This window comes from Grampus griseus (assembly GCF_964374135.1).
Source record: "Grampus griseus genome assembly, chromosome: 7".
Classification (NCBI taxonomy): Eukaryota; Metazoa; Chordata; class Mammalia; order Artiodactyla; family Delphinidae; genus Grampus; species Grampus griseus.
In genome coordinates, this window is record NC_139001.1 from 31,212,046 (window position 1) to 31,231,320 (window position 19,275).

Sequence of the window (19,275 nt, forward strand, 5' to 3'; positions counted from 1 at the left end):
ACATTCACTGAGCTCCTTCTACACGCCAAACCATTCGCGTGCATTGCCTCTCAACGACGCCATACTGTAAGTATTATTACACCCTCTAACAAATCTCAGAAACGGCCTCAGATGGGTTAGATAGCTTTACCCACAATCACAGACTTGGGAGGTGGCAAGTAGGACTGGAACTTGGGTGGCTGCAATTCCAAGGTACTTCTCCCATCAGTACCTTTGTAGGCTGCAATCAGATTGCCTAGATTCAAATTCATCTCCAACTTAGTAGCTGGGTAACCTTGGACAAGATAACTAACCTTTTTGTGCCTCAGTTTTTGCATCCTTAAAATGGGAATACAAATAATGTCAACCTCAGAGTTCCTGTGGTGATTGAGTGGATGAACCCATATAAAGCCCTCACACAGCATCTGGAAGATAGTATATACTCAAGACATGGGCTGTTAGACCTAGAACCCACCCCAATCCTCCCATCATATCGTGTTCCTGTTTTCTATGCTTTTCTGCCAGAGTTTTCATTTTTCCCTACCACTCTGTCTTTCTTTCGCGAGAAGGGTTTGTTTGTTTTTTTTAATGAAAACCCATATAACCACTCAAGTTCAACATTTTAGTGGTATAGTAATTACAAAGCATTTATCAACACATAACAAGAACACAGCAAGGCTTTAATGACTGTGGAATAAAACAAAAGAAGGTAGAAAGATAGGACACAATTTACTTATAAATGCAACTCAATATCTAAAACCCCTTTTAGGAGATGAGATGACCTTGGAAAAGCAGACGTGCATTAGAGCAGAGTACACCATCCTACGAACACAGCGCTCAGAGAAGTAACAGCAGGCAATCTCCAGTTCCCCCAAACCTGTCTCCTAATTAAACTAATTGGTTTAAAATAGGTTAGACTTCTCGTGTATAAAGTCCTTAATGGTTCACGGTTTGACAAAATGTACTAGGATACAACTACTGGCTTGCATTTTATTAGAATTAGGGAGTCATAACTATAATATACAATCTGATATTTAGCAAAGGAAATATGCTTTTCAAAGCAGAATAACTGGTCTGCTTAAATTTGAAATTCTTCTGATAGAAATGTCATCTGTTTTCCACAAGAGTACTGCAATTTAAAAATATACTTTAACAAAAGACATTTTTGCTTCCAAATTTATGATTCCTATTCCTCTAACTCCTCTCCATGGAACGGATTCATTTTACATGTCACACAAATTGTTATTACAGGTTTGACAAGATCACAGCTCTCTTATAGAGCCCCATTCACTCCCCTAGGGGCCACAATTCTGTTATAGTCTCTAAATTAATAGGGTCAGGTGTGAACAATATTTACAGAGCATATTTTGAAGAAAACAGGCACTCTAAGACAACACCTAGGAAGTAGAATGTATAGTAACCCGCCCTTCAAACCAGCATGATAAAAGGCTCCCTTGCCCAAGTGGAGTTTTTGTATACGTTTACTACGTATTTTCCAGTACAGTACTTTCAATATCTCATACGCCTCTGGTCACCTCTGTGACAAGTGACAGTACTGGCTAAGGTCAAATGACAGAGAAAAGGAAAGATGCAAGGCTGCAGAAGCTCACCAGTCTCAGAAGAAGGCAGTGAGCCCTGGGTACGGTCTGGGTGTGAGTCATGGGGAAGAATAGAGAGAGGAGCCTTCAGGGAGAATGAAGGGGGATGGGCATCTTGCTGGGTTACCCGGGAAACTCACTCTGGGGAAATGAGGAGGAGAAAAAAACACATATTTGAAGGGCAGGGTGTCCGTCTGGGACAGAGGATGAAACAAAATAGAGAAAACACTCCCCAGAACTAATAAGGGTTGCCTCCTACCCCCTCCCCTCTCCCTCTAGTAGAACTCCCTCCTTCCAGGGGCTTATGACGTTTTGCTCCACCTTCTTTCCCTTCACTTTTCACCCGCACCAGTGTACTTCTTGGTTCCCACATCTGTTTTTTCCTCCAGAGTCTAGACTATGAGCATCTCCAGGTCAAGGACTAGCTTTCTATACACGCTTGATGAATGAATGAATGAACAAGGAAGGAAGGGAACTGAATTTTCTTCGAGCCTGTAGGTCAAATTACATACCTCTCTTATAATAAAGTAACCTCAGAGAAGAGTCACTCAAGGAAGCACAAATAAATATCAGGAACTTTTTGATATAATATTACCTTGTTACTTTTCTAACCAAACCCTAGACTTCAATTCATTGTCATGAGGGTAGAGATGGGGGGAAAATGGTATAAAATCTAGGAGAGGGAGGACTGTACAGTAACCTTAGCTTTTATGGTCAAGCAAGGAAAGATACCTCTTCCCCCTCCACTCCCTCATCCCTGCACTGGAGCTACTGAGGTAGAAGGGAGGAAAGCGCTGTGGTTATATCCTCACAGCTAACCCAAAGAGCCACACATTCCAGTCTGGCTTGCCCTGACTCTCCTGGAGGAAAGCTGTGTGGTACTAATTACCATCCGTTTAGTCTGCACTTACACTTTCACACTTAATGCCCAAATCAATCACTTTGGCTAGCTCACCTCAAATCGTACTTGTCCAATTTCCCAGGTCACAAAATTTCCAAGAATTCCTACGAGACCAAGTATAACAGAGCCAGTTTCCTTAAACAAAGTCCAAACGTACTCTGATGGCACAGAAAGGTGTGTCACAGGCATTTCTTCCAGAAGCATGCTCATCTTGCCACAGCACAGCTCTGCTTACATCACCCCCCAGTCACACAGAGAACTGCCAAGCCTGAACCGGGATGGATTGCTGCCCAGGGGCTGCCTGGGGCCCACAAGAGCCCTGTGGCCATGGACAGGACACCGGGCCTTGCTAGGTCTTGGTTTTCCTGTCTGTGAAGGATAATACCAACCCCATGAAATGGCTGTGAGGCTTGAATGGGTTTATCATAAAGCCTCCAGACTAGTGCCTTGACAGAGTTAGCACTCAATAAGCGGCAGCCATGATAATTATTGTTGTGATGATGAAGCTTTCCTTTCATCTCCCTTCCCCAGCCAGCCCTAAAAAGGCCACACTTTTGCCTAGGCTGGTACTCGATCTGGATTACTCTTAAATTTCTCCTAAAACAAGATCTAGTTCAAAGGCCACCTCCTTCCTCACAACGCTTCCTACCCTGGGTCCCCACTGCTCAGCACACACATGAATCCTCATCTCCTCAGGGGCACTGCAGCCCGAGTCTACAGCTTTATTATGAGACTTTTCTGCCTTGTTATCTGAGAGAGTCACATCTTCCCAGATTTTGACCTCTCTCATGGGATACACATCGAAAGCTTCCCAAACTTCCCCTCTATGGGTACATGTGTTGAGTTCTCAACCATGATCTGTGGAAACCTCCACAAACAGAAAACTATCAGAACAATGGGACTTTCCTGGTGGCGCAGCAGTTAAGAATCCGCCTGCCAATGCAGGGGACACGGGTTCAATCCCTGGTCCAGGAAGATCCCACATGCCACGGAGCAACTAACCCCGTGTGCCACAACTACTGAGCCTGCGCTCTAGAGCCCACGAGCCATAACTACTGAGCCCACGTGCCACAACTACTGAGTCCACGTGCCACAACTACTGAAGCCCACGCACCTAGAGCCCGTGCTCCGCAACAAGAGAAGCCACTGCAATGAGAAGCCCGCGCACCACAAAGAAGAGTAGCCCCCGCTCAACCAACTAGAGAAAGTCTGCATACAGCAACAAAGACCCAACGCAGCCAAAAATAAATTAAATTAAATTAAATTAAAATTTAAAAAAAAGAAGAAAACTATCAGAACAAAAGTGACACTTTGATTGCTTAGGGGAAAAGGCCAGACTTCAAAGACCCACTTTGAATTTTTACAACCTGTTTAGTCCTTTTCCGGTTTTGCATCATTGGAAATGGGGATGATAAATCAAGCACCCAAATATTACATCATTATAATAAACTAGTTTATATCTTTCTCATGAGACAAGAATTACTCATGCTCTTACCTCTTCGGTATGCACATTACCTGCTGTGTTCTGAATTCTAGCAGAAGTCACCCTTTATGAAGTCACTCTTATACACCACACACACACACACACACACACACACGAATTACCTACAAAGAAGTGTTCACCACACAGATGCCCAGAGACACAAGCCCAGCTATAAGAATAGACTTAAAGATATCATCCTCCTACATTCCAGAAGGTGAGAGATCCTGTAACCTGGAGTCTGTGATCCTATGAATCCCCTCAAGCACAGCTTTTAAAATAAGAATGAACACAGCTCAAAGATGAGTGTCCTCCAAGCCAAGACCCTCCCAGCTCCACCCCCTTTTTCTGTTTACTCTCCAGCCTAAAACTATCTTCTGCATAATTTTGAACAAAAGAAATTGATTCCTCCAAGAGATAAGGTACTATTCAAAACACAGTCCCAGCACCACTGACGTTTTGGGCTGATAATTCTTTGCTGTGGGGGAACTGTCCTCTGTGCTGGAAGAGGGTTAGTGTGGCATTCATGGCCTCTCCTAGGAGATGCCAAGAGCAGCCTCTCACTAGCGGTGACAACCAACAATTCCTCCACACATTGCACAATGTCCCTGGGGGGCAAAATCCACCCCCAACTGAGAGCCACGGATCTAAACAAATTGTCACGCTTTGCTAACCATCATTTTTAATTGCCTTTAAATAACTGGAGGCAATGCAGCTCTGGAAAAGAGATGTTGAGACAGAAGAGCTAGGTTGAAAGCCCCATTCTACTCCAGGGTCACTGTGCAATGGGATCAGGTAGCCTAGGCTTGGAACCTGGCTCTGCCACCTAGATGACCATGAACGAGGCACTGACCCTCTAGGCCTCAGTTTCCTCACCTATAAAGTAGTGAGGACAACAGTAAACGCTTCATGCAGTTGTTGTGAGGATTAAGTAGGTAAACAAAGCAAAGCATTTAGAACGTGTCTAGCAGGTAGTGAGCACTCATTAAATGCTAGCTACTATCATCATATCCCTTAAACCCTCTATGCCTCAGTTTCCGCATCTGTAGATTGGAGGTAAAACTGGAAGTACAGCTGACACCCTTGAATAATGAAGGGTTAGGGGCAGTGACCCTCCACATAGTTGAAAATCTGTATATAACTTATAATCTGCCCTCCATATCCATGGTTTCTCTGTATCCACATTCAACCAACCACGGATCATGCCGTACTGTAGCATTTACTATTGAAAAAATCTGCATATAAGTGGACCCTTGCAGTTCAAACCTGTGCTTTTCAAGGGCCATTTGTCCTTTGCTTTTGCAAGAATTAAATGGAATGATACAATGAAAGCATTTGGCATGGATAGTAAGTATTAATAAATAGTATTAATAGATATTTGTTAGCTCTAGCCTGCATTTTAAGAATATATAAATGGGGACTTCCCTGGTGGCGCAGTGGTTAAGAATCCGCCTGCCAATGCAGGGGCACGGGTTCAAGCCCTGGTCCAGGAAGATCCCACATGCCACGGAGCAACTAAGCCTGTGCGCCACAGCTACTGAGCCTGCGCTCTAGAGCCTGTGAGCTACAACTACTGAGTCCGTGAGCCACAATTGCTGAAGCCCACGCGCCTAGAGCCCATGCTCTGCAACAAAGAGAAGCCAACACAATGAGAAGCCCGCGCACCGCATGGAAGAGTAGCCCCTGCTTGCCGCAACTAGAGAAAGCCTGTGTGCAGCAACGAAAACCCAACACAGTCAAAACTAAATAAATAGGACTCCCGGGCAGCGCCTGCAGCGGCGCGGGTGGTCACGGGCGCGCAGTGGCCCGGTCGCGGGCTGCCAGGCCATGCCGCGCGCAGTTTGCGGCCGGCTCGCCTCAGCGCTGCGGGGGACACGCGCACAGCCGCCCGCGGTCGCCCAGAGGTGTGTGCACGCGTCGGTGTCGCGGCCGTCCCCAGACCAGAGCGAGCGGACGCGGAAACCGCCCCGCGCCTTCGACCCAGCGCTGCTGGAGTTCCTGGTGTGCCCGCTCTCCAAGAAGCCGCTCCGATATGAAGCATCGACAAATGAATTGATTAACGAAGAGTTAGGAATAGCCTATCCAATTATTGATGGGATTCCTAATATGATACCACAGGCAGCTAGGATGACACGTCAAAGTAAGAAGCAAGAAGAAATGGAGCAGCAGTAGATCATACTTAAAAACGACAACACACACAACTAACTTTTCTAAATACCACCCACCTTTTAAGAAGTCAGAGTGGCGGGTAATAAGTGGAGGAGAAGAATGTTTCTGTCTCTTCCTGCGTTGACTGTCCTTATTCCATTGGTCTCGTTAGCGGGGCTGTTATACTCGGCCTCCGTGGAAGACAACTTCCCACAGGGCTGCACTAGCACAGCCAGCCTGTGCTTCTACAGTCTGCTCTTGCCGATCACCATACCCGTTTATGTGTTCTTCCACCTTTGGACTTGGATGGGTATTAAACTCTTCAGGCATAATTAATACAGCCAGAGCCAAGATGGTGTATCCTCGTGATATGCTTGAGTGTCTGCCTCTGAAAGCCCAACTACATGGAAATACTGGACACCCACTGAATTTGCACGAAAGATGCTTTGCCTGGCTTCTGTCAGAGGTTTAGGACTAGGGGAGGCCTAAGCTGCAGAGGCTTCTTGATTGTACTTTGGTTCTGCCCTTGTTTTTTGAAGGTTCTTATTTATACCTGGGGTATCAGGAGAAACATTTCAGCAAAGTGTCTCATTGGAAATTAATAGCCCCAGCCATCATCTGATGACTTTATTTCTTATCCCATTCATAATTAAAAGTTACTAATTTGAAATCTTATACGTTTATTTTACATTCAGAGTCTGGTAAAGTCACATGTTAAGGATGACTGAAATAATTCCAGAGGCGCTCTGTTGGGGCAGCTGTAGAGAAATGCATTTGAACTAATGTGGTATAAAACTGTCATAAAATGGAAACCGTGTATTTGCCAAAATTCGGAGTTTGTAAAATTACCTTCATTTCTTTGGCATCACATGCTTACATTAATAATAATATATTGACATTTCCCATAAAACAATTTGTAGTTTTGTGGGGTTTTTATCCCCTTTGGTCACTAGAGTGTGAGTCTAAGGAAGAGAAAATGTAAAATATTCTAAATTTTAAACTTAGAATTTTAGAGAGACACATAATAGCCAAAATAGAATAATTTCCCAGGAAAATATGTGCCCCTGGAGGTAGAGGTGGGGTTGAAAGATGTGCAAATAGCTGATTATGTCCTATTGAGTTGAGGGCTACGTTTTGAGGCACATTTCAGTTTATTTTCCTGCCACAGGAGACCTATTTAAATAGCACTACTGAGGGCATGAGCATTTTACACATTAATAGTTCCTGATTTTCCAGAACTTTCAACAAGATTGATTAGTACAATAACTCTTTCAGAAGTGTAACATAAATATTTCAGTAGTTACCCTTAAGAAACCTAAGAACTGAATATAACCTTAACTGATTCTTAATAGAACCTTAAAGTAGTTTAACAGAACCTTTAGATAGTGATTCTTCCCCTTCAAAAGACAATTAAAACAAGAGGTTGGATGTGTTTCCTGTTGCATTAATTCAATGTATATACTGTAGTACAAGTCATGTTTTAAAAACTACGGCAAGGACTTCCCTGGTGGCACAGTGGTTAAGAATCCGCTGGCCAACGCAGGGGACACGGGTTCGAGCCCTGGTTCGGGAAGATCCCACATGCCGCGGGGCAACTAAACCCGTGCGCCACAACTACTGAAGCCCACCCACTCTAGGGCCTGCGTGCCACAACTACTCAGCCCACGTGCTGCAACTACTGAAGCCTGCATGCCTAGAGCCCGTGCTCCACAAGAGAAGCCACCGCAATGAGACGCCTACGCACCACAACGAAGAGTAGCCCCCGCTCGCTGCAACTAGAGAAGGCCAGTGCGCAGCAATAAAGACCCAATGCAGCCAAAAAAACAAAAAAAAACCTCCTCTATGGCAATATACAAATAACAAGGAAGACAACAGAGGTATGCATCATTTCCTGAAATGGCATTGTTTTTCTTTTTAATTTGCCCTAAATCTCACTATGGTCAGTGTAAATGAAAGAATTTTGCTGATAAAACAAGCACTGTGTTCTGAAATCGACTGTGGCAATGATTGCACGATTCTGTGACTATACTAAGTCCACTGAGTTGTACAATGTACATGGCTGAACGATATGTTATGAGACTTGTACATCAATAAAGCTGTTACCCAAAAAACAAAAAAAAAAACAAAAAAAAAAACAAAACAAAAAAAAAAAAACTAAATAAATAAATAAATATTTTTTAAAAAAAAGAATATATAAATGAAGTACTTTGATTTCTGTAGCAGAACTAAAAACAATACACTCTATCAATTTACAAAGCCTATTTACCCCACCCCAAGAAAAAGAATGATTCATGACCTGAATAAATACATATGTGAATATATAAACATATATAGTCAAGTTATATTTCAAATTCTAATAGTCATGTTAGAATTGTCAAGCAAGTGCCTTAACTCAGCACAAAAGAAAAATACCCATAAAAAAAGTTCCTGGCACAGACTAATTGCTCAATATATATTAGTTATATTTCCTATTGTTACTATGATCCACGGCCAATGACTATGACCCACCATGAGTACAGCCCAAATACACCATAAAGGAAAGCATATGAGAGCTTGATGATGACTCAAACACCTGCCACTACCCCTGGGAAACTGAATGGGTGACTGGGGGTAGAAACTATACGTGTTAATTGTAGAAAAGCATCACTGGTGATTCCATTATATAATACACCCCTCCCCACTGATATGCATGTTGATGTCATGCACATTGATGTCACACATACAGACACCCGTTCATGTCATGTTGAGTCCCACTGGCCTATAGCATCAACTTCAGATATGCAGGATTAACACTTCATTTTTTATTAAGAAAGGAAGTGTGCTGCAACAATGCTGAGTATTCCTTGATTTACAAAACAAACATTGCTGTATGAAAAGTAAGTTCAGATACTGTTTCCCATTCCTGTCATCTCCCCTCTTTTGCCCTAGATCCCACAGAGGCACATTCAACTATACATCTTGCCCCAGGGAGACCTGTGTGGAACTTCTGCTGTAGCACAGATTAAGGGAGTCCTGTCCTCAAAGCTAGCAGCATCCCAGCTGCTGGCAGGAGGCAAGCCCTACCAGTCATTCTCTGTAGGGGGCCTCAAGCTACTGTGTGACTTTAAAGAGTCAAATATTCAAAATCAGACCAAAGGTGGCGTCAGGACGGAGTTACTAACTACAAGATTCTAGTTTCTACTTTAGGGACCTTAAAATAAGAGTGGTTGGGGGAAGGAGCCCAGAAGATAAGAGGCTATGACCTAGATTATAAAATGAAGGATACAGGGCTTCCCTGGTGGCACAGTGGTTGAGAGTCCGCCTGCAGGGGGACCCGCCGATGCAGGGGACGCGGGTTCGTGCCCCGGTCCGGGAGGATCCCACATGCCGCGGAGCGGCTGGGCCCGTGAGCCATGGCCGCTGAGCCTGCGCATCCGAGCCTGTGCTCCGCAACGGGAGAGGTCACAACAGCGAGAGGCCCGCGTACCGCAAAAAAAAAAAAAAAAAAAAAAAAAAATGAGGGATACAATACTGGAATAACAGAGGAACTAAGGGCCAGCTATCAAGGCTCCCCATAACATGGGCCAGGACTGCCAAAGAAATCATGGGGTAGGATTAACAGACCTGGATCTCCACAGGGCCTATATCTACAGGGCCAACAAAGACTGATTTTACTAAATGGCAGGTATTATCCAAGACCACGAACTGAGCTAATCAGGTGAATAGACTGTTAAATCAAATGAGCATAACTATTCTTGGTCTCAGACACTGTGCTGAAATTGGCCCTGGCCCCAAGAAGCACTGGTGAGCATCAAAGCCAAAAAGAGCTGGGAAGAGAGCAGGCGTGGTCCTGTATCTCCAATGGTGATGACACTAGACTCAAGTACCATGTCATTCAAGAACATTTCCAACTCAAGTCCATCTCACATCAAAGGGAGGGGAAAATGCCCGTTCATAAGAACATTTCCAACTCAAGTCCATCTCACACCAAAGGGAGGGGAAAATGCCCGTTCATCTATATCAACAAATGTCCAATGGAAGATTCCAATTTGAACTGCTTTCTTAGCGCCAGTGGGTTTCAGAGGATCAATAACCTACATTTTCCCTTGAACTAAAAAGAAGCCTACATGCCATATTTAAATAGTTTTAAGTCCTTTATAACTTAGGTTTTCATGGGAATGGTTTTATGTCTAGAATTTAAAAAGCAAGATGCAATCAATACTTTAGGGGCTTGTCACAACTGCTCCTGTTAACCAAGAATAAATTCACTTGAAATAAAGCATTAGGAGACATCCCGTAATGAATGACCATTTTCATAATTTCAGAAACTGGAACAACATATAGATTATAACAAAACCACACACGTTTTTGTCTTAGATAAGTTATATTTGGTGGACAACGCAGAACCAAAGCCAGTTCCTGTGAAATTGCTAAGTGAATCTTCTTGTGGCTAATGACTGCTCCCAGGACAGCTAGAAAGAATGTCAACAAACGAATCATAGTCAAATCAATGAAAACTCAGAAACTAAAACAGAGTCACTTGCAGAGTAGAAAACAAGCTCAGAAGAACAATTTATTCAATAAAAAATAATGTAAAGGACTAAGGAGATTTGGTAAAAGGTTTGCTATGTTTTTATACACTCATGTATGTAGCTGACAGACTTCTGAGGGCTTACACTAGGTACTGGGAATAGACGCCACTGCAGGACCTGTTCAGAGTCCACCTGAGAAACATGGACACTACACTGAAGACCCACTTAGGCTGTTAGTGTACATGCAGCAGTCTCTAAGCACTTTAGGAATGTGAACACATGTAGTCCTTCATATCAGTGCTATAACCCCATCTTACAGATGAGGAAACTGAGGCACAGTGAGTGTAAGTTGCCCAAGGTCATACAACTAAGACATAGTACAGCTTGTTTTTGGAACTAGCTAATCTCACTTCAGAGTCCACACAATTGCAAACTGTGTCACGCTTCTTCCTCTCCAAACTGAGGTGTCCCCACACCAGGGGCTGAAACTCAAACCACTGTGTAAAAGCCGGGAATCTTTATCCTCTTGTGAGTGTTAAGTATCCATACAATAGAGGTTGAGTCAAAATGCCCATTGGAAAGAAGAATAATTCCGTCAATGTCAGAGTTAAAATACAAAATCCACATATTCAAGCAGGATTTATTAAGAACAAAGTATGAGGTAGCTGGGATTCATAAAGAACTCTGTCATAATTTCTTTTAAAAAGACAGCACAGAAATGAAAATAAAGTTTTAGGCAAGTGATAACTTGTTTTATTCCTAATCAACAGTTATGAATACAGTAAAGCATCATCTCTGGTACTGTGGTCCTTAAACAGCTCCAACTTGGGAGCTGTACACAACAACCAAACAAGCAACCACCTTTGAAGACCAACTAATATTCCTGGACCCACACAGCCACCCAGGGATAAAGCTCAGAAGAAAGGCCAAGAATAGGACTCTCTGACACGAAATGTCTGGTCAGTTCATAAGCAAAACAAATGCCCAGTTGGCCAGCTTCTTGAAGTGGATGCTAAACACACTGGAGACCCTGTGAGAGAAGGAAGAGAGCAAAAGAGAAGTAGAAAGAGCAGTCGACCTGGGCTCAGCAGGAGTCAGCAGTGGCAGAAAGTGGCTGGGGATTAGCCACAGTGACAGAAGAGGCATGTAAGCGGTGATACCCAAGAGCAGAAGCCAACGGAGAGTGCTGAGCTAGAGACTCCTGATAAAAGAGAAGAAAAGAGCCAGTGATGGCAAAACAAAAGGCAGAAGAGCAGGCTGAAGGACAAATGGTGACCTGCATTTCAATACCTTAGCACCCAAGGGCATCCGGGGACCACTCTGCCAGCACGCAAACCAGAGCAATGAAAAAACAGGGACCATAATCTCCTTACAGAGCAGAATCTGTCAGTTATCTTGTACTTACCACAAACAAAAGCATGTAGTAGCTGAGCATGTGGCAGGGAGGAAGGATGTAAACTACATGCACAGATTCACACACACACACACAAAAACACAACAACAACACTCAACAGACAAGTGACCACCTATTCCACTGTGATGATGACTGATATGGAAGAGTCATCTAACCTCTCTAAGTCTCAATGACATCTGTGGTAAGATATGAGAGATTGACAGCCCCCATCTCAGAGGCTGTAGGCATCAGATGAGATAATGCATATACACTGTCTGGTGTTGAGTAATGCTCAAAGGATGTTAGATATTATCATCACCACCACCGCCAACATCAATGTCACTATCATTATCATGACCACAAAGGAGTCTAGTGGGAAAGATATTGCCAGTGAAAACCAGTGTAGATAAAGAAAGTATGGAGATTGCAGAGGGTGGAGGGTCCATTTCAGAGTGTCTCTTATATCTCACTTCAGTATCATACGTGAGGCAAAAAATGACCCAGGACTGAAGATGGAAGAGCAGACAGGACGGAATGGTACAGCAACCAGCCAAGTTGGGCTGTCCCGGTCATCTGTGTGAACACATGGTCTCTGTGGCTTCACCCAAAGAAGATTTTTGAAGCAATAATTTAAGGCAGCAGAGAAATCTCAAGTTTCATCTGTTTTAGGAGGGCTTCTAAAATTCCAACCCCCCAAGCAGAGTGGTCCTGTCTGAGACATGATGCTTTCTAGGTGATGTGCACCATCAGACAGAATCATAATTTCCTAATTATGATTAGGAAAGGAACCAGATAAGAAGGCAGGAACCAGATAATATCTTTACTGTACCTCCACTGACTGGCAAAGTCTCTGACACATTTGCCAGTCAATGAACACTGGTTCCATGAATGAATAACTGACTTTATGATTTTTATGCACAAGATTTAAACAGTTCTGGAGCATCTGCCTATTTAGCTCAGTTCCTCAGCCAATCAAACAACTAAGGTACTGTCAGGAAGAAAAAGGTACACTTATTGTGTTTATAGAAGTGTTTCTAAAAAAGAAATTAAATATCTGATTATCTGTTTTAACTGACTTCTGATGCAGTGTCTTAAAACATAGGTCAAACATCCCCATTCCTGCTGACCACGGGTCAGACCTATCATTATGACATCAGTGAATGTCCTGGGTTAGGATATAAGGACCAGGGCTACAGATGTGGACAGAGGTCAGCTTCCTCCCACAATGAGGAGCTCCCCTCCAGCTGCACGCTTTCCTCCCCCACCTTCCCCTAGCAATGTCTGCTACCCGCCCTTCATACCACTGCAGGCACCCTCCTCTTCACCCTCCCTCACACTTCTCTTCTTATCCTCTGGTCTCCGGCTCCCATAGAAACTAACACAGACACCAGGAATCCCGTATCCTGGAAAGCTTTCATCTCAAAAATCATCTCTAGTCAGGAAAAGTGTTCTCCTTCTGGCCAGAAAACTGACAAAGTGTTTTGTTCTCTATGTAACTGACCCCTGTCACTTCTAAACTCTTGACTTTGTTTCCCCCTCCCCAAGTGTAGGGCACTGCTCTGAATCCATGAGGGAACTCAAAGACTGATCTCTGGAAAATGACATTTCCTTTCTGCACTGAGAATAAAAGTTATATGATTATGAACGAACTCCTACTAATTTGTCCTAGAGCAGTACATTGTGGAGACCTTTCCTGGCCCCAGTCTGACCTTTTCAGTTCTACCTACATGTAGCCACAGCAATAATCATTACAAACACATTATTTAATTCAGGGAAGTAATAAAATATCACAGGCCTGAACCTTTATTAGTTCATGTTTCAATATTTCAGAGTTCATAATAATTTGATTTGAATGGAAATTTATGCTCTAGCTACTCATTCACTCATATGTTTATTAAGTGCTTTCTGTATGCATAGTGCTATTTAAGGCATCATGATGGATTAAAACAAACAAGCAAACAACAAAACAAAGCATTTTGCTTTCAAGGAGGAGATGAGTTATGTATCTCTCAGAAAAATTCATTTTTCAAATAAATTAAAGATGCAAACAAAATTTCAAGGGCTTAACCCTACTTAAGGAAGTGATAACTATTAAGAGAGAGTTAGGGCTCTGAAATTGTTTGCATGGAAATATACGCTGTTAATTTTACATGAGTCATTTATTCATCATACATCATCAACAGAGGCCCCTAAAAGACCACTCCCTGGCAACCTGTAGAAGTGAGTACTTAGAAATGTATATTTGCAAGTCATAAATGAGACGCTAAAAAAAAAAAAAAAAAAAACAATAGCTAGGGAGAGCCTTAGAAGTAAGCTACTCTATGTCCAAGGTCTTGAGATTCAAAGGCCTTGCCCATGGTTTCAGAGGTAATTCACATTAACAGAAGTGCTGGGCTACACCCCAAGGCCCCAGACACCAAATGCAGTACTGCTCCCAAAAGCCCACAATGAAGCTGTTTGACTTTCTTGGCCAGCCAGTCTAAGTGAGTAGATGTTCTACTCCAAAATATTGCCTGAAGTAGTAGAAACAAAGCATACAGAAATCAGAGCTCATACCAACAGGATTTAAGTGTCTCAGTTACAACAGCTAACTGTTTGATCTTCAGTGTTTCCCCTCCAATCCACCCCGTACACTGGGCCCTGGTCAATCCACCTAAAAAGACTGCCTTTACCATGTCATGATCACTGCTTTCCCTTGCCTTTGAGTAAAACTCCTATCCAGGCAATCAAGACTCTCAACATTCTCAAGGTTCTAAAGCCACAATGTTCTCAACTACCTGTCCTCGGAAACTGAACCCCCTGTTCCAGCCAGATGGAGATAATCCTTATGAGGATGACAAAGAAGCTGTCAGACTTCATTCTACCCATTGTTCTTTGCCAGGCTCATCATAAAAAGAGGCACAAAGCAGTGTACTTGTCTTTCCAACATCAACCCTAATGGTAAGGTATGGCCTGGCCCTGCCTCCTAAACACAGCCAAATTGTTTCTACTTCCCACCTACACCACCTCTTGGGAGTAATGAATTCATCAAGTGTACCAGACACTCTTTGGGGACAAGGTTTGCCTCACTCAGAGTACAAAAAGTTCTCTCTCACACAGGGATCTGAGCTCACTGCTTCACTGTACATACTATAGTCTTCATCTCTAAGATCTCATCCCCTTCCCGACTTTGTCTTCTCAAAAGAGGCCCAATATTTTGACTTCCTCAGCACTGAGCACCAGACAAGCCCCCAGTCCTACGATCACCCGAACCGCTACTCTGAGTCCCCGTGTAGCCCCATTGTAAACTTTACCACTCACTTTAACATCTCAACTCAGTACTGCCGGCCAAAGACAGAAAATCATGGCAAACATGCAGGGAAAAGGTTTTGTTTTTTACACTATTGTAATGGTGCTTAATCTCTTGATCTTCGAGGTTACAGCAGCAAGTGGCCCAAGGTACACAGAAGCGCTCCCACATTAACTATCATCTTGTCTCTTTTTGCCCAAACATGGACTTTTCTTAGTGTTCTCACCGGCTCCCCTTCCCAATTCATTTTCATCATCACTGCATGGAATAATCTAAAGTAATATTCGAAACTGTATTCCTCATGATGTGAAAGCTGAAGGGAACAAACTAAAATTTCTCTCCATTTTTAGTTGCAAAGACATGTACTAAATATCTTATTATGCAACTATCCACCTAAGCAACATAACCATAACCAAGAATGTCAGGCACACCAGCCAAAACTGTTCGCTCCATTTGCAGGATGTTCAATTTGTACCAAGGTCCACACTCCACATTCTCCAATTAATAATCACATGGGTGTCTATCATCTGATGATCACTGCTCTATTACACATCTTGTCCTTTCAACCTATATGTTAATATTTATCCACAATATTATTTACACATTTGTAACAAATCTACTCTCCATGAAGCAGAGTTACAGAAAGGCATGGTGATTTTTAAACAGCATCTAAATCGTAGCAAAGAGATGTCCTACTATAAAGTAAAGATGAATGATCACCACCTTTCGTATTGTAAAAAAACAAAAGATATGAACTGTACACATGCAGCCAATTAGTGATATTTAAATAAGGTCCTTTTAAGAGAGTCTAAACATGTAAACTGTGCAGTGAAAGCAAAAAAGGTGAGGCTGCCCAACCTCAGGTGAAGCTCCAGTTCAGCACCACCACTCCCAATGTACAGTGGATGGCTGATGAAAAAAATACTCCCATTTAAAAATACTGATATCTTTGGAATGTTATTTGAAATAGTGATATGTTCCTTTGGGTTATAAAATACAAAACAGTGTCCCTAACTTTTGTTGTCTTTTTTTGTTGTTAATCAAATTTCAATCATTTCTTGTAGTCATCTAATCCAGGGAGGCTGTTTGCTATTTTCCTATTCTAAGCATACTAACAGTAGAATGCCCCAAATGCCAATGGGTATTCTAACAACATAGCTAAAATGTTTTAAGTAAGTTTTGTAAATTCTGCTCCAGAGAAATCTCTACATATCAAGACTGATAAGGATATCCTCCTTAAGTTATCTTTAAAAATATTAAAGAAGATTAAGAACAGACTTAAAATATCTCTGTTACGAGAAAAGGACCATAATCTATTCCTACCTTCTGTTGTCAGACCCTAAATACGTTCCCAGTCAATGACAAAACAGTCTTCCTTCCCAACCTTAATTCCATGTCAACTGATCTGTTTATTTCTTTTGTATTTTTTTATTAGTTATTTCTTTAAAATAAAATAAAATAAAATCTTGGGTATAGGCTACGGGGAATTTTTTTTTGGAAATATAGTAAATAGATTTGTGGACCAAGGGAAATAGCCTTTACCCACCTAAGGAAACAGTGACTAAACTCACTGTGAAGATGCTTCCCAACACTATACTCCAGTGAACAGTTCTCAGGTGAGGACTACACACCACTGGAGGTATCAAGACCTTCTCAGGAGTTCCACAAGGCCAAAGCCAGAAAGGTATTTACATATTTTATTTGTCCTTTCACAAATTTGCAGTAATATTTTAAATCTTTTCAAGGATATTTCTAAATGTTCAAATATATCAAACTATAACTTAGAATTTAATATTTCACTCTAAAATTTTAAAAAAGTATAATTTTTATATTTAAAGATGGATCACTGATTGAAAAGAGGAGATTAGATACTTCAAACCCATTAAGGTGGCTATAATATTTTAAACACACACAGAAAATAACAAATGTTGGCAGGGATATGGAGAAATTGGAATGCTTGTGCATTGCTCGTAGGAATAGCAAATGATGCAGCCACTATGGAAAAAATTATGGTGGTTCCTCAAGAAATTAAACATAAAACTACCATATAATCCAGCAATTCCATTTCTGGATATACACTCAAAAGAACTGAAAGCAAGTACTCAGATATTTGCACACCTATGTTCATAGAGCATATTCAAAATAGCCAAAAGGTAGAAGCAACCCAAGTGTCCATCAATGGATGAATAGATAAACAATGGATAAAACGTGGTATATACCTATAGTGGAAAAGAATCTAAAGCTCTACACCTGAAACTAACACAATATTGTACATCACCTATAGTTAAGTAAATTTTTTTTAAAAATCAAGAAGCAAAAAAAAAAAAATGTGGTGTATGGTATATACATACAATTGACTATTATTAAAACCTAAAAAGGAAGGAAATTCTGATATAGGCTGCAACATACATGAACCTTGAAGACACTATGCTAAATGAAATAAGCCAGCCTCAAAGGACAAATGTTGTATGATTTCACTTACATGAGGTACCTAGAATAGTAAAATTCGAAGAGACAGAAGGTAGAATGGTGATTACCAGGGACTGGGGGAAAGGGAGAAATGGGGAGTTAATGTTTACTAGGTATGAAGTTTCAGTTTGGGAAGATGAAAAGGTTCTGGAGGTGGATGGTGGTGACGGATGCACAACAATGTGAATGTACTTACTGCCACACAACTGTATATTTAAGAACAGTTAAAAAGATAAATTTTATGTTAGGTATATTTTACAACAATAAAAAATTCAACATATAAAAAAGGGGGATTAGAAAACCTCCTTCTTCAACCCACCACAGCTGTACTATCTAAATTTAAGGATATTTTTAAAAAGATGAAACTGACACACCAGAGGTCTCTGATTCATAGAAGGGAAAACTCTACCAAAAAAAAAAAAAGGTGCAAAACTGTGAATAGACAAAAACATGAAAGTTATCATTTCTTCGACCTCAAAGATACTGGTAATTTACATTATTGTGTCTAGTGCAACAGAACATTTTCAAATAGTCGTAGTATCATTTTGAAATTAAGCACCTAGAATTTAAAGAAAAAGGAAGTGAATATTTTTAAATACAGGCATAGTGAACATTTTAAAAACCAAACATTTTAACAGCTTTTCAAACTAGAAATGAAACAAGCTACTGAAGCACTTTCCAGGGTAAGCTATTGTACTGCATTAGTTAACTAAGAAAGCCTTATGCAACTGAGACTGCTGCATGCCTACTGGATAAGTCCGTTAAAAAAAAATAAAATAAAATAAGGTATGACAGTGCCAGTTTCCAATGACACTGGAACTCCTCAAATGAGACATCTGGCTACAAGTGTGAAGACTGAGTTAATATCCCATCTGTAGAATTGTACTTTTGTCTTACACATGGATTGATCTACAGGGGTAACTGAACTTGCTGTTTCTTTTGTATGAGATGACTACTTGGTGCTGATATTAACTGAAGAATTTTTTGGTATGTGAATGCCTGACAATAAACACTAGCACTGAAACAGTCAACATGTTGAATAACTTTTTGGAATCCCACAGTTTATCCTTGGAACAAGTATGTTGACGCTTGCACTCCCGGTGCAAAGGCAGTGGTGGGTAAAATGGCAGGTGCCTTAGCTTGAATCAAGGCAGTAACAGTACTAGAAATCCCTGTATTCTTCAGTGCCACTCACTCATTTGCATTTTTAAAAAAACGGTCAATTTAACTTAAGAATGCCCTTGATGAAGCAATAAAACTGTTATTAATTTTTGACCCGTGATTCACATCTTTTTGACACTGGATGTGAAGATTAGAAAGTCCACATAAAGCACTCCTGCATAATGACATGCAATGTTACCTCAGCAAAAGCACTCATGATTGATCGAGTTGAGTTGAACTAACTGTTTTTTTTCATGGAGCACCATTTTCATTTCAGAGAATGACCGACAGACAAACTATGATCATACTTCACCTTTTGGCATTTTTCACATCAAGAATAAATTAT

General features: G+C 41.5%; 3 protein-coding genes across 4 annotated transcripts in view; 2 read left to right on the forward strand and 1 right to left on the reverse strand.

Moving 5' to 3' along the window:
• PARD3B (par-3 family cell polarity regulator beta) overlaps positions 1-19,275 on the reverse strand; it is a gene marked incomplete at its 5' end in the record, with an annotated part of 1,039,339 nt that overhangs the window by 1,007,095 nt on the left and 12,969 nt on the right. The gene's annotated exons all lie outside the window — the stretch shown is intronic.
• LOC309825401 (protein preY, mitochondrial-like) lies at positions 5,745-6,130 on the forward strand (the record flags this gene model as incomplete). Its single annotated transcript, XM_082658933.1, has 1 exon — positions 5,745-6,130. The coding sequence occupies exon 1, from the start codon at positions 5,786-5,788 to the stop codon at positions 6,128-6,130; it is 345 nt and encodes a 114-aa protein (XP_082515059.1). The 5' UTR covers positions 5,745-5,785.
• On the forward strand, positions 6,227-8,212 carry LOC309825403 (phosphatidylinositol N-acetylglucosaminyltransferase subunit Y; the record flags this gene model as incomplete). Its single annotated transcript, XM_082658935.1, has 1 exon — positions 6,227-8,212. The coding sequence occupies one exon, from the start codon at positions 6,227-6,229 to the stop codon at positions 6,440-6,442; it is 216 nt and encodes a 71-aa protein (XP_082515061.1). The 3' UTR covers positions 6,443-8,212.